Below are 27,952 nucleotides of genomic sequence, written 5' to 3'. Positions count from 1 at the left end.
GTTTTGGTACCAGTATCATGCTGTTTTGGTTACTGTGGCCTTAGGTATTGATGGGACGTATCTCAAAATAATAAGAGCTATCTATGACAAACCCACAGCCAATATCATACTGAATGGGCAAAAACTGGAAGCATTCCCTTTGAAAACTGGCACAAGACAGGGATGCCCTCTCTCACCACTTCTATTCAACATAGTGTTGGAAGTTCTGGCCAGGGCAATTAGGCAGGAGAAGGAAATCAAGGGTATTCAATTAGGAAAAGAGGAAGTCAAATTGTCCCTGTTTGCAGATGACATGATTGTATATCTAGAAAACCCCATTGTCTCAGCCCAAAATCTCCTTAAGCTGATAAGCAACTTCAGCAAAGTCTCAGGATACAAAATCAATGTACAAAAATCACAAGCATTCTTATACATCAATAACAGACCAACAGAGAGCCAAATCATGAGTGAACTCCCATTCACAATTGCTTCAAAGAGAATAAAATACCTAGGAATCCAACTTACAAGGGATGTGAAGGACCTCTTCAAGGAGAACTACAAACCACTGCTCAAGGAAATAAAAGAGGATACAAACAAATGGAAGAACATTCCATGCTCATGGGTAGGAAGAATCAATATCGTGAAAATGGCCATCCTTCCCAAGGTAATTTACAGATTCAATGCCATCCCCATCAAACTACCAGTGACTTTCTTCACAGAATTGGAAAAAACTACTTTAAAGTTCATATGGAACCAAAACAGAGCCCGCATCGCCAAGTCAATCCTAAGCCAAAAGAACAAAGCTGGAGGCATCACACTACTTGACACCTATTTTTTAATGCCTCCTTCTTATAAAATAAGATTACTTTCAGCAATAATGATGACATGAAACATAATGATGACCAAAAAGGAAATGAAAGCCACAATTTATTTACTGTCTGATATCATATTTTACATAATAATGTAAGTCGTTCAGCAACTCCCAAGTGAATTTTAATAAAACTGAACTATCTGCAAACCACATGATTTAAGAAACCAGTAAATTAACTGATGTAATTTGTCTTAATTCGTTCATTAGTTTTTAAAACAATTAATTTAAAAACAACGTTTGCATTTTGGTATTTTTCGAATTCAGTAATACGGTTCATACGGGAACTAATATGTGCATCTACCAATGAAAAACATTGTATCTCATGATTTGCAAGGCACCCCTGGGGTGGTGAAGACCCCAGCTGGATGGGGGAGGGGGGGTTAGCGTTTGTTAAAATCGCTCCAGGTGATCCTAACGTGCACCTGGCATGGAGCACACTCATCTCCACACAGGGGAGCTGGGCTCAGCCAGGCACGCAGCCCTTGGACCCACACCACCTGGCCTCAGGTTCCCCACTCCACCCCAGCCCCTCACTCACATGAATGTGCCCCTAGGGTGGAGAGTGGGACCCAGCCCCATCTTCCCAGGGGTCACTTCCAGGCTCAGTCCACACAAGAACAGTCACCTCCATGCACTTTTCATAACCCACCCCTCCCCTGACACCTACCCTCACCCCGGAAAAGATGAGGGCGCTCAGACAAGAGGGAAGCTGAGTTTATTCTGGTGATCTACGCCTGACCACCTGAGGACACCCAGGCTCCAATGTAAGGGCCCAGAGGAAGGCATCCGTGTAAGCAACGCCCTCAGCTCAGGGCCCTCCAGGAGCCACCAGCCCAGGACAGGCTGCACAGCCCCACACTCCCGGACCTCCCTGCTCCCCAGCCAGAGAGGACAGGGTGCCAGGCAGGCAATGCAAGGCCGGCGTGGCCTGAGACAACCCCTACCACAGCCCAGCTGTGTGTGGAGACAAGTAAGCAGGGCTCAGCCAGACTGCAGGGCCTGGGGTGGGGCTGAGGGCGGGGAAGAGCCGGTGTGGAGGGCTGCAGGCCCTGGGCAGTGGGAGCTCAGGCACAGGCAGCCTCGGCCTTCTGTGCGCTGCCCGGGGGCCCTTCCGCTTTGCTGGCCAGGCTGTAGTAACAGGCTCGCATGCGCTCCTCCACAGTCAGGAAGTCGGGGCGATCCTCCCACCTGTGGGGCGTGGGGTACATCCAGGCTGCTGACCATGCCCCCAGGACCCAGCTTCACCAGTGGGTGGGCATGCACTGTGCTTGGCTGAGGTAGACTTTCGGGGCTCAGAAAGTCAGCAGGGCTGTTGGGGTGGCGGGACATTGGGTGGTGGAGAGGACTCTGGGGTGTGAGAGCGTCGGGCAATGCCGCACAGCCTAAGAGGCAGAGCTGCCCACACACAGGGTACTGGGATGACCCTCTACCGAGCGTTGACCAGTGAGGACTCAGGGGACTGAGTGGACTTGGTGTCAGAGTGGCAGCTATTGACCATGGGGACCTAGGATACAGAAAGCTGATGCTCTGCGCATGCACCCGGGGCCAGGGTATCAGTGTGCTGGGCGAGGGCTTAGACAAGAACGAGTGCAAGGATGGTGATCAGCAGAAGCCTGGAGCACAGCAGTGGGTCTGGCCAGCGGGGAGCGGCAGTATTAATGGTACTGTGCATGGGGTATCCATGGACTGTGTTGGGGTGCTAGGTGCTAGCCTCTTTGGGTACTGGGGCGTGGTGCCCTGGGTGTTTCCTGATGGAGGTAGAATTAACACATGTCGCAGGAGGGTAGGCCGGCCAGAGAGGGTGTCTATCTGTTGGGCTGCTTGGGTGTTGGGGTGTCAGCGTGCTAAGTGCTGGCCGGTGCGGGGTCACGCATTAGAGTGTCCACACGTTGCATGGGCAGTCTAGGGCGTCCGCTTGTCTGGGGGTGTGTTGCCTGTTGTCTGATGGGAAGTTGGGATACTGATGGTGTTAGGAGTTGAGATGTTTGAAGGTTGGGCTTCAACCAGGCAGAGGTGGGGGCTGGAATAGATGAGTATTTGGTACCTCAGTGCTCGCCTGTCTGGTAGTTGGGTGCTGCATGCTGGCTGGTGGGGACTGGAGTGTTGGGTACTGGAGAATCATCTCATGCCCTGAGTGTCAGTGTCATAGGTTCAGTAGCAGAGTATGGACCTGTTGGCGTGTTGCAGGGTCCATGTGTTGAGTGATGGCTGAGGTTTTAGATGCTGAGGCACAGGCCCACAGGGGGGGTGGCAGGACTGTGGCACACTGGAGCAGGACAGCAAACCCTGGTGTGTCGGAGAGCTGGGTGTGGGGGTAGGGGGCGGCTGCAAAGGCCATGAACTGGGTGAAGGGCTTTGGGTGGGATGACGTTGGGTAGAGTTATATTGACATCAACTCATCGGGCACCAGGACTTTCCAGGGGTCAGCCCAGCCGGGTCCCCTCCCCACTGGCACTCACTTGTAGATCCAGCAGTCGCTCATGAGTGCGTACAGTTCGGGCGGACACTCTGGTGGGCACTCCATCCGCTTGCCCTGCTCGATGAAGGCCATGACCTCCGGCCCTTTCATCTTCTGCTCAAGCCGGGGCCGAGACACCTGTGAGTGACCAGGGTCCTCCTCCTCCTCCCCCTCCCCACCACACCGCCCACCCGCCTCTGCCCGCGCCTGCCTTGTAGGGCTTCTGGCCGTAGGACAAGGCCTCCCACATGGTGACCCCGTAGCTCCAGACATCGCTGCGGCTGGAGAACTTGCGGAAGTTGATGCACTCGGGTGCGTACCACTTGAGCGGCCACTTCCCTGCTGAGCGGGCCTGGGGAGGGGGAGATGCTGCCGGGTCAGGGCTCAGGGACCCTCTACCCACCCAGCCCATCCAGCCGGGCATCACAGGGGCAGAGGCTTACAGTGTAGTAGCTGTCGTCGGCACCCAATGCTTTGGAGAGGCCAAAGTCGCTGATCTTGGCGTAGTGCCGGTTAACCAGCAGGACATTGCGGGCCGCCAGGTCACGGTGCACAAAGTTCTTCTCCTCCAGGTACTTCATCCCCATGGACACCTGGTGCAGCAGCTCGGCCACATTGCTCACGGGGATCTCCTCCCTGGGGTGGCGGGGAAGGTGGGGTCAGCTGGGAGAAGACCAGCCAAGTTTCCAGGGGCAAAGCATGCTTCTCTGACCCAGCTGGGCATGAGCCAGGTGACCATGTGTTCAAAAACGCTTATTGAGCACTTGCTGTGTGCCAGGCATGAGGCTGGGGACACAGCGGTGAACAAAACAGGCAAAACTCCTGCCTTCATCCAGTCTCAAGGCTTTAGGGATCACCCACACACTACAACTCCCAAGTCTAGACCTCTGCCTGCACCCTGGACGTGCTGAGGTCTTACAGGCATCTCAAAGATAACGTGGCCTGATTGTCCCCGTCCCCATGTGCACACACATATGGCTCCTCCACTGTCCTCTCCAGCAGCTCCTCTTTCTGTCACACCCAATCCATCAGCAAACCCTGGCAGTTCTGGCGTCAGAATCTCTCCAGAATCCACCACACTCCTCATCTCTGCCTCTGTACTGGGAAGCAGCCGCAGCATCACTCACCTGGACCCCCAGGCAGGAATAGTCAGCTCCGCCCAGGCCCTCACTCCCTCCTTAGTGTCTCCTACTATCTTGTCCTCCCTGCCCCTGAGTCAGGTCCTCCCCCTCCTCTGCTCACAGCACCCCCTAGCTCCCACCCAACTCAGGGTAGGCTGCCAACCTGGCAGCCCGCAAGGCCTGGCACAGTCTGCTCATCCCCTCCCTGCCCGCACCACACGAGGCACGAGACCACCTCAGGGCTTCTGCACAGGCGGTGCCCTTTGCCTGGAATGCCCTTCCCCACGTCTGGGCATGGCGGCCTCCCTCAGTTTGTTCAAACCTCCCTGCTCACTGCACCTCGAACCCCAACGCTCCCAACCCCCTGGAGCTGCGGCAGGCTTGTGTCCACCGCACTATCTTCCCACATGCTCTAGATTTCATCAGTATTGTTACTTATTGTCTCTCTCCTCCAATCAGAATACAGAGCATGGATCTCTGCCTTGTTTATTTGCTAATGAATCCCAAGTGCTACTAACAGTTCCTGTCACTGAGAAACTGTCCAATAAACACCTGTCAAATGACTGAATGTGGGAGCCAGGGGCGCACTGGGAAGGTGTGTGCACCAGCCAGAGGGCACAGATGAGCAAAAACGTGCCTTGGGGAGCACAGAACTTGTGTCTGTGAGGGTACGAGTTTGGGGATGAGGAATCACAAATGAAACTGCAAAACTTTTCAGTAAAGGGCCAGATAGTAAGGATTTTAGCCTTTACAGGCCACAAGTGATCTCTGTCACATCTTCATTTTTGTTTCTTAAAAAAAAAAAAAAAAACTTAAAAATAGAAAACCATGCAGTATATACACAAAGGGCAGGTTCCAGATAACTGGCAATGGGCACTTTCCCAGGGGCCATGAATTTGGCCCAGGGAGTTTGGGGAGCAGCTGATGTGTACAAAGCTCTTACTAGCAGTGCCCTTTATTTATTTTTATTTATTTATTTTTTTGAGATGGAGTTTCGCTCTGTCCCCAGGCTGGAGTGCAGTGGCACAATCTCGACTCACTGCAAGCTCCGCCTCCCGGGTTCAAGCGATTCTCCTGCCTCAGCCTCCTGAGTAGCTGGGAGGCGCCCACCACCACGCCCAGCTAATCTTTTGTATTTTTAGTAAGGACGGGGTTTCACCATGTTGGCCAGGATGGTCTCCATCTCTTGACCTCATGATCCACCCGCCTCGGCCTCCCAAAGTGCTGGGATTACAGGCGTGAGCCACTGCACCCAGCCCTAGCAGTGCCCTTTATAGGTGCCGACTCATTCGATCCTCGCAAGGGCTCTGGAGGTAGACGCTGCTATTACCGCCGTGGTGCAATGGCGGACTGAGGGTTAGCTCTGCTTTGCAGGCGTGGGTATGGGTGTGGGTGTGCAGGGTGCAAGTGTGTCCACGATGGTGTGAAAGTGCCCCGGCTTCCCACACACGCATGCATGCGGGTGCGTGTCCACCATGCCCAGGATGGGCCCCGGCCCCACCCACCCGATGGCCGGGCCCACCCGGTGCTCACTTCTTGCCGACCAGGAACTTGTGCAGCGGCCCGCCGCCAGCCATCTCCATGACCAGCATGAGGGCCTCGGCCTGGCAGACGCCAATGAGCCGCACGATGTAGGGGTTGTCCAGCTGGTGCATGATCTGCGCCTCGCGCATCATCTCCTCCGTGTCCGCCTTCTCCGTGCCCTGCTTCAGCACCTTGATGGCCACGTCTATCTGCTTCCTGCCCAACCCGGCCACGGGAGGCACGTGGGCGAGGGGCACCAGCCCTGCTCGGCCCCACACCCCCACCCACCCATCTCTCTTCTTCCTTGAGTTGTGCGGTACACAACTGCGGTTGCCACCCAGGTTGGGACCAAGGCGCTCAATGTCAATGCAGCCAGGAGCGTCTGCTGAGGACGGCTCACAGCCGGATCGCTCACCGGGAACAGCCCATCGCCAAAAAGAATCCAAAGTGACACTCTCCCCAGGGGCAGCCTGTCAGGGGCCAGTGGACTCAGGGATCGGGGACCCCACTGCAGCTCCCCTGGGTTGGGAATTGCAGCTCCACCACCTCCCCCTGCCCAGGCCCCATCCCACCCCCGTCAGGTGTCCCGAGCTCTCTCAGGGAATCCTCCAGCGTGCAATGTCCTGCCCCAGAGTCTGTTTCCCAAGCAAACTGCTGTGGGACAGGCGTCCTGGCTCCCACCCCACAGCCTGGTGAAGCCACTCCCCTCTGCCCCAGGCGGCGGTGCTCCCACCACGGCAGGGGCGGCCATACTTGCGCATGCGGTACACGCCCTGGCGCACTGAGCCAAAGTTGCCGCAGCCAAGTTCAATGTCGGCTATGAGGAGGTTATCGCGTTTCAGGAAGAGCTTCTTGTCCTTGAGCTCCTCTGGGTCGCTGTAGGGGCTCTCATACACGCTCGTGTCCATGGGCATCGGCCGCGGTTTGTCTGGGGACGTTACGCGTGCTGGGCACACACAGCCGTACACTCCCAGGTCAGAGGCAGGGGCGTGGGGAGCAAGGCGGCCTCAGCCCCCACAAGCACCTGCCCCAGACAAGGGTGCCGTCCCTGGAGCATGCACAGGCAGGTGGGTGCCCATGCGTGTTCCTGCACATCCACACGCACGTACTGGCATACACTCCTGGCCACAGCTGTGGGTGCCCCGTGAAGCCACATGAGGGTGGACTCTAGGGGCGTGTGTATTGGTATCCACATGGCACCATTACTCTGCCAGCTGGGGTGTGCATGTGTGTGCATTTGTACGTGTACGCCTATGGCCGGGCCTGTCCCTGTCTGCGTATGCAGCACACAGCCACATTTACAAGGCCTCCAAAAGTGAGCCTCTGGGTGCACATGTAACTATGTGTCTTCTCTGTGCACACACATGTTCAGGTCTGGGCCCACCCATGAGAAAGAAACAGGAGCACCCGCACCAGACCATTTTAGGAATGTGAGCTCTGGGGCCCATCCTTGGTTCACATCCCGCCTCCACCACTGCCTCACATCCCCGTAGACAGAGCCCTCCCTCTCTCATCTGTAAAGTGAGGTTAATCACTATAGCCACTTCATAAGGCATGTCAGGAGGGTTCAGTGGCTCATACACACAGTGACCTCAGAACGTGACTGACACATAGTAGGCGCTCAACAAATGTGTGTCTGGGGAGCCTCAGGCAAGGCCAAGTGTGCTCCCTGCACGTCAGTACACACTGGGACACACATGCGCACAGGCAGGTGTGATGAGTGTGGGCACATGTGTGCACAGGTGTTAACCAAGCCAACTGCTACAGCCTGGCCCGGCCCACGGCGTCTCCCGTGAAACCCCACAGCCCCAACAGGGACCCTGCTTTCAGCTCGGCATGAGCCCCAACCCGCATCCCCACCTCTGTCCGCTCACCTGGCTCAGGGCTGTATCCATCTGAGTTGAGGGTGTCGATCCGTCTCTGAGGCTAAAGGCCACAGTGTCAGCAAGGCCTGAGCTGGGGACGTCCAGCCCCTCTCATGAGACCCATATCCACTGAGGACTCCCAGAGACAGTGGAGAGAGAGCTTCTTCCGCTGAACAGGCACCCCAGCCTCCATCCCAGCCTCCCCCACAGCCACCCCCCAGCTCCATCCCCAAGGCCACACTCCAGGTGCCCCCAACTCACATGAGTCAATGTGGATGGGTGGGCTGGGAGTGTGGGAGCAGCAGCCCCTGGGGGAGCAGAAGGGACAGTGAGGGCTGGGGGCCAGGTCTCCTGCAGCCCCCCCCTGCCGCCTGCCGCCCGCCCGCCTGCTGCAGTCACCTGAGGCGTTGCTGGCGCTGCTGTTGGGGCAGGCCTCCTTCAGGCAGTAGATGAGCCCGTCCGCCTTCAGCTTCAGATACTCCACCAGCTGCAGGGAGCGAGCAGCTAGCAGAGAGGCTCCTCTCCTCCCCAGAGCCCGGCACCCCATCCGAGCACGGCATCTCCCAGAACAAGTTGCAAGGGCGGCCTACCTGCCAGAGCGTGTCAAACTTGGTGCCCTCGGGAATGCAGTACTTGCCCGCCTTGTCTTGGCTGATGAGGTAGTGGTACACCGTCTTCCCATAGATGAGGGACAGGGCGTATGTGCCCTGCTCCTTCCGTGGCCTCAGCCTAGCAGGGGAAGGGAGGGGATGTAACCCCTAGAGCCACCTGGAGGCCTCCTACTGGGCCCCGGTTCCCCCCACACACACACCCTATGGGCTCCACACCCCGGAGCCTTGCAGAGAAGCTGCAGGGACTGGGGAAGCCAGGCCAGGCCCCCATCACCTCCAGATCTGCTGATGATGGGCCAAGTGGCAGAGGGCGGTGGAGGGGCCATGGCTGTGTTCCCAGGAAAATGCACTGTTCTCCAAGAGCCAACAGATGGCCATTCACGGGGAATACCTGACCCCCCCACGGTGGACACCCAGCCACGGAGGAGGGGGACACCCATCCACTGGGGAACACCTGGTCCCCCATGGCTGAACAGCTGGCCATCCATGGCCAGACACTTGCCATCCACAGGGAGATAGTCATCCACAGGCACTCATTGGGGGTACACTCGGCCACACAGTCAGCCAACCATGGGGGGCACTTGGCCTTCTACAACAGACACAGAGCCTTCAACAGGTAGATCCAGCACCATTCTCCTGGGGAGAGAAAGCCTTTTCCACACAGACCCACACAGGTAGGCGCAGCTCCATGACAAGCTCACAGGGCACCCCTGTGCAAATCAAAACAAGTCACTTTCTCATCACAAGACTGACCAGTTCCATAATAGATGGACCTTTCCTAGAATGAGACCCTCGATTGCCTTCTGCTGGAATTTTGTCAAAATAAATATATAAATCTTCCATGTCTATGAAGGGAATTGAGACCCTCAAAGGTGGTGCATTTGTGGGGTGAGAAACTGTCCCCCCATCCCCTCCAGCCCTCAGTACACGCGTCCCCCCTCAACACAGACCAACTTAGTGTCAGACACTGGCACCCTCGCATGAAGCCCCACAGTGACACCAGTCAGCATCCCCCACACAACAGTTTTGTCTGGGGTCACTGGCACAAGCCTCTATTGCAGGGTCAAATGTAGCTTCCCAGTGAGGAGGGAGGGCAGCTGGCCCCGTGGAAGCTGTGGAGGCCGGAAGCAGCCAACTCCTGATCTCAGGGATTGCACTGCACTACAGAAGAGCCCTTGGGATGGCCTGCGAGCTGCATCCTCCAAGGTGCAAATTCTCAGACCAGGCCTGGCCCTGCCTGCGGATGTTCATTCACTGGATAAGTCTTTACTGACAGGCCAGGCACTGTTCTGAGCGCAGGGATATGGCAGTGAGCAACGCAGCCATGGGCCCACCTTGCAATAAGGCCCTTCCTTAGGAAATGTCCCCTGAGTGAGGGAGAGAGGTGCAGCTGTGACCATCCTCTCCATTCCTGGACAGCACGTTCCCCGAAGTACAGTGCAGTGAAGGGTAGGGCAGTTCCCAGGCTAGCCCACAACAATCTGGAGATAATGTGGAGAGATGGGAAATCAGGGCAGGGGGCAATGAGGGCACACAAAAGGGCAAGGAAGAGAACCCCACCACAAATTGGGAAACAAACGTCCCACAGAGACAATAGGCTGGAACAACAGCTGCAACAGCATCACGTGAAACCCCACAGTGACACCAGTCAACATCTCCCACAAAACATTTCTCTTTTGAGTCACTGGCACAAGCTCCTGTTAAGTGCAGCTTTCCAGTGAGGAGGGAGGGCTATTGGCCCTGGGGGTCTCAGAGCTGTGGAAGTCAGAGGCAGCTGGCAGGCTGGCCTGGAGGTGATGGTCTCCAGGGACTGTGAGAAGTGAAAACACCTCCTAAGGGTCACAACCTGAAGTTTTAAACTGACAACGGAGACTCGATGCCAAGCCACTCACCAGTAAACAGCAAACCTCCCCTCCCATCTCCCCTCCTCTGTCTCTTTTTTTTTTTTTTTTTTTTTTGAGACAGAGTCTCGCTCTGCAGCCCGGGCTGGAGTGCAGTGGCGTGATCTCGGCTCACTGCAAGCTCTGCCTCCTGGGTCCATACCATTCTCCTGCCTCAGCCTCCCAAGTAGCTGGGACTGCAGGTGCACGCCACCACGCCCAGCTAATTTTTTGTATTTTTAGTAGAGATGGGGTTTCACTGTGTTAGCTAGGATGGTCTCAATCTCCTGACCTCGTGATCCGCCTGCCTCGGCCTCCCAAAGTGCTGAGATTACAGGCGTGAGCCATCAAGTCCGGCCCTCTGTCTGTCTCTTTCATTCTTTCTTCTGGAACTAATAATTTCCTCCTTATTTGTTTATTTAAACTTCCATGTGGAATACTGGGGGAAAACAGCCACAATATTAGGGAGCTCTTCCCATCAATAGGTGGGGTCTCCTCCTCTGTCTTCTGAATCAGGGCTTGACCATGTGCCTTGCTAACAGGAAGTTAGCAAACATGACACAAGCAGAGGCTTGAAAAATGGTTGATCATTGAGGTTGGCCTGCCCTCTCTTGCTTTTCCTGGCAGCTCTCCAAACACCATGGGAATGAGTCCAAGCTAGCCTGCTAGAGAAGGCCCATGGAGGAGAACCAAGGCACCCTACATGAGTGGCCAATAGCCATTCATGTGAGTGAGGCCATCCCAGAGACCATCCAGCTCCAGCAAATCTTCCAGCTGGCTGTGGCCACATGAGTAAGCTCAAAAACCCAGCAGAAGAGGCACCCAGCTGAACTCAGCCCAAATTACCAAGCAACCAGCCAAATTGCCAAGCAAAACAAGAGTGAATAAATGACCGGTGTTTGTTTGTTTGTTTGAGACAGAGTTTTGCTCTTGTTGCCCAGGCTGCAGTACAAATGTGCGATCTTGGCTCACTGCAACCTCCACCTCCTGAGTTCAAGTGATTCTCTTGCCTCAGCCTCCCAAGTAGCTGGGATTACAGGCACCCACCATCATGCCCAGCTAATTTTTGTATTTTTAGTAGAGACAGGGTTTCACCATGTTGGCCAGGCCAGTCTCAAACTCCTGATGTTAGATGATCCGCCCGCCTCAGCTTCCCAAAGTGCTGGGATTACAGGGGTGAGCCATCACACTTGGTTGTAAATGACCATTGTTTTAAGCCACTACATTTCAGGGTATGAATACAGCACATTGTTACACAGCAAAAGCTAACCACTACACTCTTTGGAAAGAAACATGTGAGTTCATAAAGAGCAGCTGCAAATTCCCAGATAATAACCACACAGGCTAACACATTGGTGTTATCACCACACATATTTCAGTACCATAAGTTCTACTTGATTTACAAAAAAAAAAAAATGCTAGGTAGTGGCAGTTCTTTGTTCTTGCAGTTGGAACTTGCACTTAAGCCAGAAGTACAGGCTAAAAAATCAACTTGTATCTCTGCTCTTAAAATAATATATAGAACCTATAAGAACTACATCTGTCTCTGGTTCACGATTGTAAACGAAGAAAAAAAAAAGAGCTACAATTTATTTATTAAGATATTGGTTCTAAATTCCTCACATATTTGTCCTATAATCACAGCACTCCCCACAAAGTAGGTACTATTGTTATCTCCATTTTGCAGATGAGGAAACTGAGGCACAAGATTATTTATCTTGCCTAAATTGCAGAGTTGGTAAGAGATAAGGGGGGAGCCAGGATTCAAATGCATTTCTGACTCTACAGTTAATTGCTACGTAGGACTAACACCCAGCTCTGTCACAGATTATCTGTGAAACCCTGAATAAACTGCTTATCCTCGCTGTGCCTCAGTTTCCTTATGTATAAAATGAGGTAACTGGTCTAAATCATAACTTCTTGACCTGAAAAGGGTTCCAAGGACGAGGTTCAGGACCAACCATGATCTCGTATAACTGTCTGCAAAGTCTTTGAGGTGAATATGTTTTGGGGGATTGTGAAAGGGGCAGTCAGTAGGATTCCAAAGAGGTCTGCAGTCCAGGAGAGGATAAGAAACACTTGACAGGCCAGGCGCGGTGGCTCACACCTGTGATCCCAACACTTTGGGAGGCCAAGGCAGGTGGATCACCTGAGGTCAGGAGTTCGAGACCAGCCTGGCCAACATGGCAAAACCCTGTCTCTACTGAAAATACAAAAATTAGCCAAGCGTGGTGGTGCATGCCTGTAGTCCCAGCTACTCAGGGAGGCTGAGGCCGGAGAATCACTGAACCCGGGAGGCAGAGGTTGCAGTGAGCCAAGATTGCACCACTGCACTCCAGCCTGGGTGACAGAGCAAGACTCTGTCTCAAAAAAAGAAACACTTGACAATGTACTCTCTTAAAGGCCCTTTCCAGGACAAGTTTCAAGTCAAATCAGCCAGTTCCATAAAATTGCTGCCAATAACACAGAAACAAGCCAGCATTGGCAGTGCACAGCCTTGGGTACAATTCAATCCATTCTTCGGCAACCATGAAGTGTGCTCAATGGTAAGCGTGGTCCTGGTCTTCACTCTAGGCCTGAGTAGCACATGTCTTTCTCTCACACCCCGAACCCTGAGAAAGCAGTTATAGACTACAGGAACCACAAGAAGAAGCTCTCACAGTTTCTGTCCAAAGCGTGCCTTGCCTAATTTTCCAGGAGCCTGGCTCTTTGTAGCTGCTTCTGGTCTCTTGACATTTACCCAGAATGAGTCATTGTCCTCATACCACTGTGCCAGCTGTGGACCTCACTGCCAGCCACACGCTCTATGCTGTGCCCAGATGCTGGGCATCTCTCCTTCCTAGCCACACCCTCCCACCGCCAACGCTGGTCCTATTTGCCTGGGAGACTGCATGCCAGTTTGATATGCAATGCGCAGACAGCTGCTTAAAGCTGTTGGCCCTGGCTCTCCTGAGACTCCTCTAATCTCAGCAGGCTGGTTAACTCTAAGCCTGTCATGAGCTCTGCTGTGTTACACAAAAACTGTTTGAACTTTTCCTTTGGGCAGTGAAACCTCTGCCACACAACATTGTGTGTGGAAGCCTAAGATAGCAAACAGATCAAAGCTGAGCGGCTGTCATCATTCAAGCCGGAACAGGGGCCCAAATCCCACCTGCTCAACCCTCCTCTCACTCTCCCACCCCCTAGAATCCTCTGCCACTCTCAGGAGGCTTTAGGGGATCTGGGGGAAATTTTTAAGCCATCGGAGTGGAGTGGTAGAGTCATGACCTGTATGTGTGTGTGTGAGTGCAAGATGAGGAAGAGAGATGGGGGTGGGGAGGGAAAGAGAGAAGGAGAAAGGAAAACTGAGACAGAAGAGAGGCAGAGACGGCAGGGATGAAAAGCTACATTGGAGATGTAGGGGGAAACCAGAGAAGAAACTCAGATTATAAAATCAAAGACAGATGAATTTACATTTTATGAAAGAAAAAGCAGAGACGGGAGGAAAGAATCGGCTACATCAATAGGAAGGGCTTAGAGCCTTCTTCGAGTGTCCAGCCTGGGGAGAGCCCCTGGACTCTCAGGCACCTGGGGTTGCATGTCATGGACGAGGGGGATATGAGCATGTGAGACGTGTGAGCAAACATTAGTAACATCTTGGCGAGGGTCACACCTGGGGTGGGGTGATGCAACATCTGGAGGAAGGTGGGTAACACCTGGACCAGCCATCACTGTGTACTGCAAGATGGAGCCCTCCAGATGCAGCAGGGCAGGCCCTGCCCTCAGGCTGACAGTCCAAAAGGGAAGAGAGACAGCCCCCAACACCCATGTTCACAATGCCCATACCTTCACGACAACTTCCTTCGTCCAGTCCTACAACCAACCGTTTGCAAAAATGGCTCCCTGCATTCCTCTCCCTTAGGGAGTCCCTTCCCTACAGTGACTTTGGTTTTGGTTGTATGACTTGCTTTGTCCATTACGACATCAGTGATATTACAAAAACAAAGGCTTGAACTTGCCCTCTCCTCTCTGACTGATCTTGGGAACCCTGCACCACCACCACATGAACAAGCTTCAGCTAGCTTGCTGGATGATGGCTGCACTGGGCCAGCTCATCCCCATCACCCAGGTGACACTGAGCCAATGGCCAGTCGTGTGAGTGTGACCATCCCAGCCTATTCAGGCCCAGCCTAGATGACCCAAACCAGAACTGCTTAGTTAGCTCACAGAATCATGAAGAGTAATAAACTGTCATTTTGAGCCAATAAATCTTAGGGCTCTTTGTTATGTAGCAAAAGCTAACTGATACAAATGCAAAGGTTTCCTCTTAGAGAAAACAGCCCTGTCCTGTTCAGAAGTTGCGCGGCAACTAAGTATTATCTGCAACATGTATCTAAGAGCTCCCTCAGAAGCCTTGGAAACTCCACTCCAATTTACAGCCTAAATCTGAATCTGTATGGTAGGGTAAAAAGAGTTATTTTATCAGCCCACAACAGAATCTTGGAGAGGGAGCTGCATCTTGCGAAAGGCCTGCAGGCAATCTACAGAAACTTCACAGGGGTGAGGAAAATCAAGGGATGTGGTCATTTCCTCCAAGTGGGTTGACCTCAGGAGAGGAAACAGCCCTGGGGGAGGCAGATGACCCAAGGGATCTGCCGGGCAGGGGCTCAGGCCAAGAAGCACTCACGAGAAGGAAGGCCCAGGAATTGTCCCCACGGATTTCTTGGGGGAAAACACTGGGCTTCCTGAGGTCATGGGAAAGAGGCAGCACCAATTTATCTGTGTCTTGAGGCCTGAGTGACCTCAGCTGCACCTGGATACCATCTGTTATAGAAAAAATCCCGTGTCCAAACCAGAGAGCAACAGCCCCAGCAGGGCTGTCAAACACTCAGCAGAGTTTTAAAAGGAGATTTTCAGAGATTTTTTTCACATTAACAAACTCACAAATAGCCACATGGCCTCAGCTGTGGCTGAGACACGCACGTTCACCCACATATAAAAGCTAACATTTACCGCATTTTTCCTATGTCAGTTACCGTACTCTCGCTTCACACGTATTAATTCATGTAATCCTCATAGAGGATCCTGAGGTACTGCTGTCAACCACAGGACAGTTAGAGGGGGCTGCTTCAACACTCTCCCGGGGATCCCACCTCACTTGGGGGAAAAGCTAAAGTCCCCGCCCTGCCCTCACCTCCTCTCATTCTCTCCCTCACTTACTCAGCTCCAGGCACATGGCCTCCCCAATGTTTCTGGAACACGCCAAATAGACTCCTGCCTCCTGATCTTTGCACTTGCCATTGCATTTTCCAGGAACACCCTTCCCCCTGAAAGCTGCACAGCTCACTCCTCAGCTTCTTTCACTTCCTCAGAAGTCACCTTCTCAGGAAGGCCTCTTCTGACCACCTAATCTAAAATTGCAACTGCCTCCCCACCTGCACACATGGCACTTACCACCATCTGACAGGGTCTCTATTTTATTGATTCCTTTTCTTGTCCACCTGCCCCATGAGGACAGGCACTGTGTCTGTTTGGCTCACTGCCATGTCCTCAGTGCCTGGTACACAGTAGGTATTCAGTAAATATTTGTTGATTGAAGGAGGGGAAACTGAGGCAGGCAAACACGGTCCGCTACTTGCCCAAGGGCCACATCCAGCAGGTGGTGGGAGCGGGATTCCAAGCCAGGCCAAGGGACCGACTCTGGAGGCTTTCCTAGTCACTGCCTCTACTTCCCCATGTGCAAGTCCCTTTGCACATCAGAAACACACAACCGACTTGCACATGTGAGCACAGGGACACCCTCACGGCCCACCTGCACACTCACGTCTGCCCCAGTCCCCAGGATCCCTGCCAACGAGCCCCGATCCTCACCGCCCCCAAATCCCGGGCCCCACATACAGGAACTTGCCGTCGGTCTGCGCCCCAGAGTAAAGTTTGCGCTCGGCCTCCTCACGCGTCAGGCTGCTGTGGTACCAGGGCATCCGCTCGTGGGCCGTCGTAGCAATGAGCTTCTCCACCTGCGGGGCCTGGCTGATGATGGCCTGCTCCAGGGCCTCGCCCTAGAAAAGGAGAGGCGAGGAGGTCTGTAGGTGTGGCCAAGTGCTCGCCACAGGAACCCCCTTCCGGGAGCCCTGTCCCAGAGGACTCCCCACCCCACCCAGGCGTCCGTAGCACTTGTTAGGCAAGTTGTCGAGGACCACCTCCGCGCCATCTCCGTGGTCCCCTCCCCAATCCAGCTAGGGGGGAACCACCCCCACCTTCCAGCCCGGCCCCAAGCGCATCTCCAGCTTGAAGACCTAATTCAGGTAGTTATGTATGGTGGTGTCACTCAGGCTGTGGAAGACTACAGCCCAACTTCCCGAACAGCCACCCTACCCTAAGGGCTCACCCTAGCCCCCGCGCACCCTCCTCTCAGCCCCGCCCCCATTCCAAGCCTCGCCTTCGCCGGGCCTAGTGCGTCTCTCCACCTTCCCATCTGGCATAGTAGAGCACCATAGCATCGCTCAGCCTGCGGAAGGCGACCGCCACCACGGAGCCCCTGCCTCTGAGGCCTCCTTTCAGGTTCTTCCCCAACCAGTGCCCCACCTCTCCAGCTTCCAAAGGGGACTGAATGGGGAAGACGACCTTTTCCTCCCTCCTATCCCCCAAAACCCTCGACTGCCCCTCTTCGGCCACGCCCCTCCAGACCCCGCGCCCCAGGCCGCGCTCTCACCTCCAGCTTCCACGTCTGGCGCACGTAGTCGCGCACCATGGCGTCGCGCAGGCAATCGAAGACCCCCGGCTGCGGCTCGAGGCCCGACGGCCGGTTGCACGGCTTGCGCAGGTTGCAGGGCAGCCCGTCGGGGTCGCGCGAGTAGAACTCGCAGAGCTCTGCAGGTCCACAGTGCGCTTTGCCGCCGGCAATGGCGTAGGTGCCGTTGAGCTGGCGCTCGATGGGAAAGTGGTGGAAGCGCACGTCGTGCACGAGCGACAGCACATAGCCGCCCAGCGAGCGCAGGCACTGGCGCAGCAGGAAGAGCCCGTCCCCCATGCCCGCCAGCTTCAGGTGCTCCTCGGCCTCGGCGCGCGAGATGCTGCCGTAGAAGAAGGGCAGGTGCGCCGCGGGGTCTGGCATCGCCCCTGGGCCTCCCCAAACCTGCGGGTTCACAGAGGGTCGGAGGCACGTCAGGGCCTTCCTGAACCCGGTGCGTTGGGCCCAGAGACGGCGCGAGAGACGCCGCGTGGAGGGCATCAGTGCCGCAGGCTGAGCGCGCCAAGGGGGCAGAGCCTGCTCTGTGCCAGAGTCAACCTGGAGAGAAGCCACAGCCTGCCGGGCACAGATCGAGAAGTCCCAAACCCCCATCTGACTTTCCAGAGACATTATGTGGACGCCCAGGCACGCCAACTGGTCCCCAAGCACCAACACTTGTACCCATCCCTTCATGTCCCAACCACGTGCTGAATTCTTGTGTTTCAGGCCGGGTGCTGGGGATATGCGGGCTTGAGGCAGACGCGGTCCCACCCTGCCCTCCCGAAGGCAACACTCTAAGGAGGGAGAGCCATCAGATAAACTGAGAAAGAAACAAAAATAATAATTACAGATCGAGGTCAGCATTACAAAGGAAATAAGTGGAGTGACATTAAGAGAGAGAAGAGGTGGCTCTAGCTAGGATGGTCACCTTCCCCGAGGAGCTAGCATTTGAATGGAGAGCTGAAGGAGGAGGAGCCAACTTTTCAAAAAGCGTGCGGGACAGCGCATCAGGCTGAGAGGACGGCATGCGCAGAGGCCCTGAGGCCGTACCCAGCTTTGCTCACCCAAGGGCCCTACCTCTCAGCCTCCCTTGTCCCTTCCGCTGACCCTTTCCCCTCGGCCTTAGCAGGCCCCCCTCGCCCTGCCCTCTGCCTTCCTTGGCAAGTTTCTACAGAGCATACGCTAATTTGAATATCCATCCCTAGGGGACTGGTTAAATACATTAGGGTTTAATCTCAAAGTGAACTCTGATACAGCTGTTAAACAAAACGTGTGATTGAGGGGAGGAGGAATTAAGGCTATTTAGACAGATGGATATCTGGTAAGGCAGATAACTTAAAATTGCCTGCCCTCAACTTTCTGGGGTGATGGTGACGTCCTGTATATTCACAGGGCTTGGGTTATGCAAGTGTCTGATTTTCCCAAAACTAAGAGAACGTATACTTAAGATGTGTTCATTTCATTGTATTTGCCCTCCCTCAATTAAAAAAGAAACATAAAATATTGAACCCTAGGTAATGATCTGCGTGCAGAAATGTTTAGGAGTGATGGGAACTGAGGACTGTAATCTAATTTGAGAGCATCCCAAAAATAACACTGACTGATGGACGAACAGAGCGAGAGGGATGGATAAAAGGATAGACAGCCAGATAGACACAGTTGATTCCTGTTGTTCTCTGCAGTTCTATAAAGTCAACGCAAACACTGAATTAGCAAATATAGAACTATCCCTCCTAGGGGAAATACAGAGTTGGGTTCCTAGGAAACTCTGTTTACATTTTCATCAACTGATCAAGACATAACCTTGTATTTTTGTGAGTTTCTGTTTAAAGGCACCTTATTTAATATATATGGTTGATTCACTAACATTGAACTCTTAGCCAACAGCACTATAACTATAAGCTTATCTGACATGTTTTCTCCATAAGGCACATACAGCCTTCTTGCCCTTAGGAATGCTAGACAGCATTTCAGCACTATCGTTGGGGGCCATGTTAACCAGTGAAATCACCAACAAAAAGCACAAACATTCAAAATATGTGAGGCCGGGTGTGGCAGCTCATGCCTGTCATCCAGCACTTTGGGAGGCCAAGGTGGGTGGATCACTTGAGATCAGCAGTTCGAGACCAGCCTGGCTAACATGATGAAACCCCGTCTCCACCATAAATACAAAAAATTAGCCAGAGGTGGTAGCGGGCACCTGTAATCCCAGCTACTTGGGAGGCTGAGGCAGGAGAACCTCTTGAATCCAACAGGCAGAGATTCCAGTGAGCTGAGATCAGGCCACTGCACTCCAGCCTGGGCAACAAGCACGAAACTCTGTCTTTAAAAAGATAAAATAGGCTGAGCGTGGTGGCTCATGCCTGTAATCCCAGCACTTTGGGAGGCCAAGGCAGGTGGATCACAAGGTCAGGCGTTCGAGACCATCTTGGCCAACACAGTGAAACTCCGTCTCTACTAAAAATACAAAAAATTAGCCGGGCATGGTGGCAGACGCCTGTAATTCCAGCTACTCGGGAGGCTGAAGCAGAATTGCTTGAACCTGGGAGGCGGAGTTTGCAGTGAGCTGAGATCGCGCCACTGCCACTGCACTCCAGCTGGGGCGACAGTGCCAGACTGTGATCTCAAAAAAAAAAAAAAAAAAAAGACAAAATAAAAAAATAAAATACGTGGCACCACCAAATAGAACATGAAAAAGATTGGCCAGGTGCGGTGGCTCATGCCTCTAATCCAGCACTTTGGGAGGCCGAGGCGGGCGGATCACAAGGTCAGGAGACTGAGACCATCCTGGCTAACAGGATGAAACCCTGTCTCTACTAAAAATACAAAAAAAAAAAAAAAATCAGCCAGGGATAGGCGGGCACCTGTAGTCCAAGCTACTCCGGAGGCTGAGGCAGAAGAATGACATGAACCCAGGAGGCAGAGCTTGCAGTGAGCCGAGATCACACCATTGCACTCCGGCCTGGGCGACAGAGTGAGACTCTGTCTCAAAAAAAAGAACATGAAAAAGACACTTATCTGCAGCATGAGAGCATTTGCCTTGTGCAGCCTCGGTGGGAACATGTGTATCAAGTGACTCATATTTTTGCCACTCTGTATGTCTGAGAATGATCACAAAAGTACCATGTTGGTTTTAGGGTTTCAAATAAATTTAACAAGTAGGCGAACTCACAAATAAGAACTTCACAAACAGTGTTGATCAACTGTACATGATAAAGCAATTATACCAAATCATAAACTGGAGAATCTAGCGGGTGAGTTATTGGTGTACAGTTAATTCTATTTTCTGCATATTTGTAAGTTTTCATAGAATGTTGGGGAAAAATACCTCTCCATAGCGGTTACGAGTTGTTTCTCTACTAAGATAGGCCCAGCAAGGCTACTCAGGCATAAGTTTGCATTGGTGAATTGACTTTGAGTGCCCTTCTTAGTTATGCAAATGCAACCAAGGGGTAAAATGAATGCTTTTGTGAAAGCCCCTTCTGTCCTGGGTGTCCAGGGATGGGCTCTGGAGCTGAAAGGAAGGTACTGGAATGGGAATCGGGTGAGGTCTGGGTCAGAGTAGCTGGAGGAGGGGCCAGGATCTGCATTGTAACCCAATTAATTGTGACAGTGAGGTTGGAAGGGCCAAGCTTGAGGGGGGTCCTGGATGTCCCAACAGTTACAGACAGGTGGGTGTACCAGAGATTCATAAGGGACTGCATTTGTGGCTCCACCTGGAGAAAAAGGTCACCATTCCACAAGAGTGTTTTTAAGAAGTCATGAAGCGGCTGGGAGAAGTGGCTCACGCTTGTAATCCCAGCACTTTGGGAGACCAAGGCGGGTGGATCACATGGGGCCAGCAGTTTGAGACCAGCCTGGCCAACATGGTGAAACCCCGTCTCCATTAAAATACAAAAATTAATGGCCAGGCCCAGTGGCTCACACTTTGGGAGGCCGAGGCGGGCGGATCACCTAAGGTCAGGAGTTTGAGACCAATCTGGCCACCACGGTGAAACCCCATCTCTATTAAAAATACAAAAAAATTAGTCGGGCATGGTGGCAGGCACCTGTAATCCCAGCTACTCAGGAGGCTGAGGCAGGAGAACCGCTTGAACCCAGGAGGTGGAGGTTGCAGTGAGCCGAGATCACACCACTTCACTCCAGCCTGGGCAACAGAGCAAAACTCCATCTCAAAAAAAGAAAAAAAAGTCATGAAGGCTCCTAGGTATTCACTCTAAAGAAATAGAAATTTACATTCACACAAAAACCTACACAGGAACATTTATAGCGGTACTAGCCACAATTGCCAAAAATTAGGAATAACTTACATGTTTCCCAACAGATGAATAAGATACACTGTGGGACATGCCTACAGTGGAATTCTACTCCACAGTAAGTGGAACAGCATACGGAGACACGCAGTTCCGTGGGTGCATCGCAAAGGCCTCAGGCTGCGTGGAAGAAACCAGGCTCGAAGGGCTACAAACTGTGTGATTCCACACACAACTATAGGGATGGAAAACGCACCAGGGGTTGCTGGGTGCTGGGGGTCGGGGAAGGGGTGACGACAGAGGGCAGGACGGAATTCGGGGGAATAGTCTGTATCTTGACTGATGTGGTAGTTTCTGGGCTGTATGCATTTGTCAAATCTCAGAATTTTTCACTAAAATGATGTAAAAATTTTATTGTATGTAAATTATACCCCAAGTTTTTAATTAAGGGGGAAAGGAATTGGAAGATACAAACACAATGGACGCTAAAAATGCTAATGAAAATAGGAAAAGTGATTAAGGGCTGTCTACACTCCTGTCCCTACGTCCCTGACTCCCAGCCTCTCAGCCAGACCTGGTCAGCGCCCACCCCCTAGGCTGTTCTCCAGCACTGATAGCACCCCTGGCAGTCTGTGGGCACCAGACAAGCACTCTGTGACCTCCTCAATCCTGGGTCCCCTGAGTGGCCAACACCGATGACCCCTCCCTCCTGCTTGAGCCTCACAGACCTCTCTGGTCCTTCACAAACTCCCTGGCTTGCCTCTGCCCTCTGACCATCCTGCTCACTCTCCTTCCCCCACCCCCATCCCCTTACTTGGGTCATCCTGTCAGTAGCTATACATGCTGCCACACCCACCTCTACCAGAGCCCAGATCTCTCGCCTGACTGAGGTTGGTTGGTGCTGGCATCATCTCCTTTGATTTCCACCAACTGTTTCCATTAATACAACCAACCTAAGACCCAGATGGCACGCTCATGCTGCCTGTGGCTGGCTGAACCCCACAGTCTATTTCCACAGAGCTGAGCTCCAGAGTCTGCAAGTTGCTCCTTGGCAATTCTTCCCCAAGGCCTCCCTTGCTCAAGACCCTAAAGGCTACTGCATTGGATCTCCCCAGCCCTCTGCCCCAGCTGAGCTGTGCTACTTGCCTTCCTTCAAATGGACATTCATACTTTCATCCACAAGCACCCTCCACCTAGTGCACCCTTCCCTCTCCCCTCCATCTTCTCCAACCCAGCCAGCCCTTCCTTGAAGACTCATGAAGCCACTCCCATAAAGCATCAGGATGCAGGATGAGGCAGAAAACTGAGGGCTTGTCCAAGGACCATGGGTGCGGGTTAGCAAAGCTGGTCTCTGGGGCAGGAAGCTGTGGCAGGAAACTGTCGCCAACACAGTTTGAGAAGCTCCTCCCCACGTGGCCGCAGGTGCAGCCTGGGTAGCTGGAAGTGGGTTAGGGCAGAAGAGGAGATGAGGGAGGCTCAGTGCCCAGCCCAGGGCTGCCATCCATGACCCGAGGCTAAGGAGTCCCAGAGGCAGGCTCTCTTCCTGTGCATCTCAGCTGCGTCCCAGCTTCCCTGTCCTACTGCCCACAAGGACAACGGTAATCACAAGCACCACCCCACAGCATGCAGGTCGGGTGGTGGGCGCCTCCTCTTCCACCCCTGGGGCCTTTCTGGACTGTCCTCACTAGTAAAACATGGGGCCCAAGTTCCCAGGGACCCCATGGCCAGAGATGCTGGGGAGGCCAGAGAAGGTGGGCAGAGGTGGCAGAGATGAAAAGTCCAGGGGCAAGAGGCAGGAGCATTTGCCACGCAGCGGCTAGCCGGAGTGTCTGCTGTCAGTGAGCTGCACCAATCTGCAGCTCCCCGGGGTGACCCCAGACCCCAGGCGGGGGATCAGATGTTTCTGTTCTCAGCTGTGTCCCTGCAGACTTGTGGCCCTCCCAGAAGACACACCCACCATGAGACCCACCCCAGCCCTCAACCTGCCTGGGCCACCCCAACGGGCAGGACTTGGGTTAGGAGCCCCGTCCCTCAGTCCCCAGTGAGCCTGTTCATTCCCCAAGCCTGGCCTATGTTTCTCCCTAGGCTGACACCAGCCAGCTTCCTCTTGAGCTCACAGTTCAGAGATCCTAGTTTGGCCTTCCCAGAGTTTACAGCCCCAGGATCACGGCACACAGATCACAGCAGAGCAGCCACGGGGCACCTGCCCCACGCTCACAGCCCAGGCCCTGGGAGGACGATGGGAGGAAGCTTTGGAGCCTGGTCAGAAGGACCTGCCTGGAATCCCACTATTCACCCGGCCTCCCTGGGTAAAGGCAGTGCTAGATTACAGCTGTTCCGGAGAGATCAGATTCCCCAAACATGCCTCAAAGGAAAAAAGAATCAAGGGGTCAAATACAATTTCAAATGCTGTGAAAAGCACATTAAAGGCTCCGAGGAGACCACATGGAAGGACCCCTTTCAGCGTCACTTAATTCCCCCACCTATTCAGCAAAGCCTTGAAGGTCTACTGTTTCACAGAACATTCTCTGGGCATCAGAAGCCCCCATTACATGTCCATCATCAGAGCAAAGGTATCATGCCAAAGCCACTGGACCTGGTGGGACCGGGCAGGAGCAGCACAAGCTCCACATGTCCCCCCAGCCAGAGGCTCCACGTGTCCCCCCAGCCAGAGGCTCCACGTGTCCCCCCAGCCAGAACCTCCACATGTCACCCCAGCCAGAGGCTCAGAGGCTCCATGTGTCCCCCCATTCAGAGGCTCCGCATGTCTCCCCAGACAGAGGCTCCGCATTTCCCCCCAGCCAGAGGCTCAGAGGCTCCACATGTCCCCCTAGCCAGAGGCTCCGAATGTCACCCCAGCCAGAGGCTTGACATGTTCCCACCCAAGGCTCTGCAGGAACGGAGCCCCAGCCCCTCACCGCCCCACCTCCTCCTACTGCCCCCCCACCACCCTGTTCCCACTCCAGCTCCTGGCTCTCTCTCTCTCTCTCTGAACCCCCAGTCCTCACCTGAGACCCTAAGTCCCTCTGAAGCCATGTTTCCTGCTCCTTAATCCCCCAGCTGTGCTCGGGCCACCTGTGCCCACCAACAGAAGCAGCATAGGCACTGGTCGTCAGCATGTGCCAGCTTGGTGACACCATGAGCCACACAGCCACAGTTAGCCATGGCGACAGGCTCCTCCTTCATATGCCTTTCGTGACTGCAGGGATTGGATTTAAATCGTGGAATCGTGGACCCACCACGTGGTCACGGTGCAGCCTGAGCAGCGAGTGAAGCTCGCCAGACCTCCTCCGGAAAGCAGGGCCAGTGAAGGTGCCCGGCACTGGGGCTGCAGGGACTCCCTGGGGTGAGACTTGCTGGCCCCCCGTCATGCCATCACATCCTCCTCTTCTCTGCTTGAAGCCCTCTAGGCTCCCACCTCACTCGGGGTGAAAATGCAAGTCCTCAGGGTGGCCCCCAAGGCCCTTCATGATGCCCATCACCCCCACACCACTCACTCCCCTCCAGCCACACGGGCCTCCTCGTGTTATTCATTCAGGTCCCTTGGACAAACCAGGCATGGTGCAGCCTCGGGGCCTTTGCACTGTCTGTTCCCTCTGCCTGGACACTCTTCCCCCAACACCTTCCACTTTATTCAGGTCTCTGCCTAAGTCACCTCCTCCAGGAGGCCTTCCCTGACCTCCCTCTCTAAAATAGCCTCTCCTTCTCTCTCTAGCCCTGACCCAGCTTTATTGTTCTTCACCACCTGAAAGATGATATTGTATCTATTGGTGACATAGTACCTTTGTCCCTGCCAGAATGTAAGCACCATGGGAGTGGAGCCTTTGTCTTGTTCTCCTACCTATACCAGCAAGGCAGAGAGTAGGTGCTCAATATACCAGGTACCTACAAAGGTCTGCAGTCCCCTGGGATGGGTGGGGACGCCTCTGAGCGCCGGTGGAACCTGACACCTGGGGAGGGGTGAGGGGCCACAGGGGCTTCCTTGGGTGGGGGATGGCGGGAGAGGAGGGGCCCATCCTGAGGATCCTGGCCACAGGCTGTTCCCTCAGCCCAGAACTGTGCTGCATCCTTCTCCTGGGCCTCAGGCTTCAGGCTTCCTCCGTTGTCTCGTCCTCCCAGAAGCATCCCATGAGCCCTGCCCCCTCCCCAGCCCGGGTCAGGCATCTCCCCTAGGCTTCCAGTGTCCCCATCCTCCCACATCACAGCCCTGGTGGCCTCTGTCTCTGCTCCTCGGTCCCTCACCAGGCTGAGCTCCCCGAGGCAGGGCCCACGGCTCTGTCTTGTTTTCTATGGAAGCTCCTGCTTCCTCCCAACAAATATTTGTCAAGTGTGTAAGGACAACAACAACAGCCTCTGTGCTGGGGACTGCACTACCCTTCGCGAGCATTAGCCACTTATTCTAATTCTCACCACAACTCCATTTGGTGGGAACTGTTATCCCACTCCTCAGCTAAAGAAACTGAGGCTCGGAGAGGTCAATGTCACGCTCAGAACATGCAGCCTGCAAGGGGCCACCAGGATTTGAACTCAAGTCTGTCCAATGCAGCAGCCAGCACTAACCACTCAAGCAGATGTCTATTAGGAGACCCTGGAGAGCCAGGCTGGTGCAGGATCAGGGTCAGATTCCCCAACCCAGCACACTCTCTAAGTGTCTGTTGATCGAACAATGCCCTTCCATCGCCCCTCCAGTGAGGCCCCCAACTCCGGCCTCCACTGCCTGTGTGACCTCAGCAAGCAGCGGTCCCTCTCTGGGCCTCAGGCTCTGTGACTGTAAAAGGGAGATGGGAAAAGGCGGTGTGAGTCAGGAGGATAGGGGCTGATAGAGACAATGGGACAGCGTGGGACTGTCCTGGGCCTTGTGGGTTGTTCACAGGATTCCTGTCCTGGACATGCTGGATGCCAGTAACACCCGCTGGGTCACAACCCAAACTGTCTCCAGACACTATCAACTGTCCCAGGGAGATGGGAGGAGGCAAAATTGGCTCTGATGAGAACGGCTGCCTTAACCCTGTACCTTGGGTGGGGCAGGGAGTGGTCAGCACGGGGTGCTCTGGGTGCTGCAGCCCCGGAGAGTATACAGGAACTGTGGAGTCCAGAGCCGGAGGCCACCCAGAGCTAGTGAGGATAATAAGTGTTTTAGCGAGACGTTTCTGCAGCACCTGTATGTGCCGGGCAGTGTGGATACAGTCACTCTCTTCATCCTCTCAAGAGCCCTGGGAGGGAAGCACAGAGAGATGCGTTGACTGGTCCAGTCACATAGCTGGTGAGTGGCAGAGCCAGAATGTGAAGCTAGGCCCCCAGGCTCCAGAGTGTGCACACCAACACCACCCCCCGCAACACTGCCAGGGCAGTGGGGCTGAGAATGGAGGGTGGGTGAGAAGAGGAAAAGGAAGCTCTGGATTCAGCAGGAGGCACCTTCACAGGTGGCACCTTAGGAGTCCCTGACCCTGATCTCTCAGCAAGGCATTATTAAACACCTCCTGTCTGACTACTGTTCTAACCAAGATGAGAGTAATGAATCATCTCAAGCTGCTCACCTCATAAACTCCTGTTCCTTCCTGTCGGGGATGCTTCCTACCTGGGACACATTTCCCAGCCTCTTGCCAACAGTCAGGAACCAGGCACCTGCCAGGTGCCCATATCTGCATGTGCATTTAACAGATGCACAAACTGAGGTCAGAGAGGCCAAACAACTTGCCGAGAACACGCAGCAGTTGAGCAGAACTCGGTGTTTTGCTCTTTCTCTCTCCAGGTCTTCCTCTAACCTGAGCTCGCCTACAAGTGGCTCGAGCTCGCCTACAAGTGGCTCAGGCCTGCCCTGGACTCCTCACAGGAATCACAGCATTCTGCTGATGGAGCTCACGGCCCTGTTGAGCAGTCCCCTCATCTTCACAGGGCCTGGGGGCCAGAGTGCACATGCGCTTTCTCTGGAGGTTTCTCTGCCTCCGAGAGCCAAGGATGCAGCCAAACAGGGCCCAGCAGGAGCCCAGGGACCGAACAGGCCTCACCGTGTCCCCTGAACAGCCCCACTTGGCCAAGCCTCTGGAGGCGGGCTGCTTCCCTCAGCGTGGCCACAAGCCCTGTCTGCCTCCATCTCCAGCCAGTCACCACCCAGCCCAGTCCTCCAGCTCTCCTGGTCCTCCCAGCAACCTCCTGACTCCCAGTTAATATTCTGTCCTCCTCCTCCAGACACAGCCCACCATGGAGACGGTGGTCAGGTGCCACTCCACCCAGGCACCACTTACCTGGGGACGTACAGGTGGATGTCCAGGCAAACAGGCCACTTGTGGGGTCTCTGGTCCCAACGCCAACGGAGAGCCAGTTCTGGGTGAGGAATCGGGGCTTACAAAGCCAGTTTGGATTTCCCTGCAGCCCGAGCCCCCAGCCTGAGAGGGAGGCCCTGCAGCTCACACTCTCCGCACACACTCCGGGGGAGGATGTCGCACCCCGCCAGGGTTTCTCACTCATGGATGGGGGGATTCACCCTCTGCCAGGTCTCCCAGAGCCCCCTGGGGTGGCCCTGGTGACAGGACACGGGCAGAAGGCCCGAGGACAGCCGCTTACCTGAATGCCCCAGCAGCAGCTCTGAGGCCCACGGTGGGCCAGGCCTGCCCGGAAGGCCCGGTGTCTGCTGAGCTCCGGCAAGCAGGCTTGTCTGAAACTAACCTATTTCCTGGATGC

General features: G+C 54.3%; 1 protein-coding gene across 1 annotated transcript; it reads right to left on the bottom strand.

Moving 5' to 3' along the window:
* Window positions 1–890: 890 nt before the first annotated feature.
* LOC129030523 (tyrosine-protein kinase ZAP-70) lies at window positions 891–27,952 on the bottom strand. Its single transcript, XM_054475924.2, has 14 exons — window positions 27,836–27,952; window positions 27,517–27,595; window positions 17,001–17,423; window positions 16,187–16,347; window positions 8,409–8,547; window positions 8,218–8,305; window positions 8,080–8,126; window positions 7,828–7,879; window positions 6,707–6,899; window positions 5,963–6,169; window positions 3,752–3,944; window positions 3,520–3,660; window positions 3,310–3,422; window positions 891–2,038 (listed from the first exon to the last, which is right to left on the bottom strand). The coding sequence occupies exons 3-14, from the start codon at window positions 17,400–17,402 to the stop codon at window positions 1,915–1,917; spliced, it is 1,860 nt and encodes a 619-aa protein (XP_054331899.1). The 5' UTR covers window positions 17,403–17,423; window positions 27,517–27,595; window positions 27,836–27,952; the 3' UTR covers window positions 891–1,914.

This window comes from Pongo pygmaeus, chromosome 12, assembly GCF_028885625.2.
Source record: "Pongo pygmaeus isolate AG05252 chromosome 12, NHGRI_mPonPyg2-v2.0_pri, whole genome shotgun sequence".
In the NCBI taxonomy this organism is placed as follows: Eukaryota; Metazoa; Chordata; class Mammalia; order Primates; family Hominidae; genus Pongo; species Pongo pygmaeus.
The sequence above is the reverse complement of the archived record's forward strand: the minus strand, read 5'-3'. Positions and strand labels throughout refer to the sequence as shown.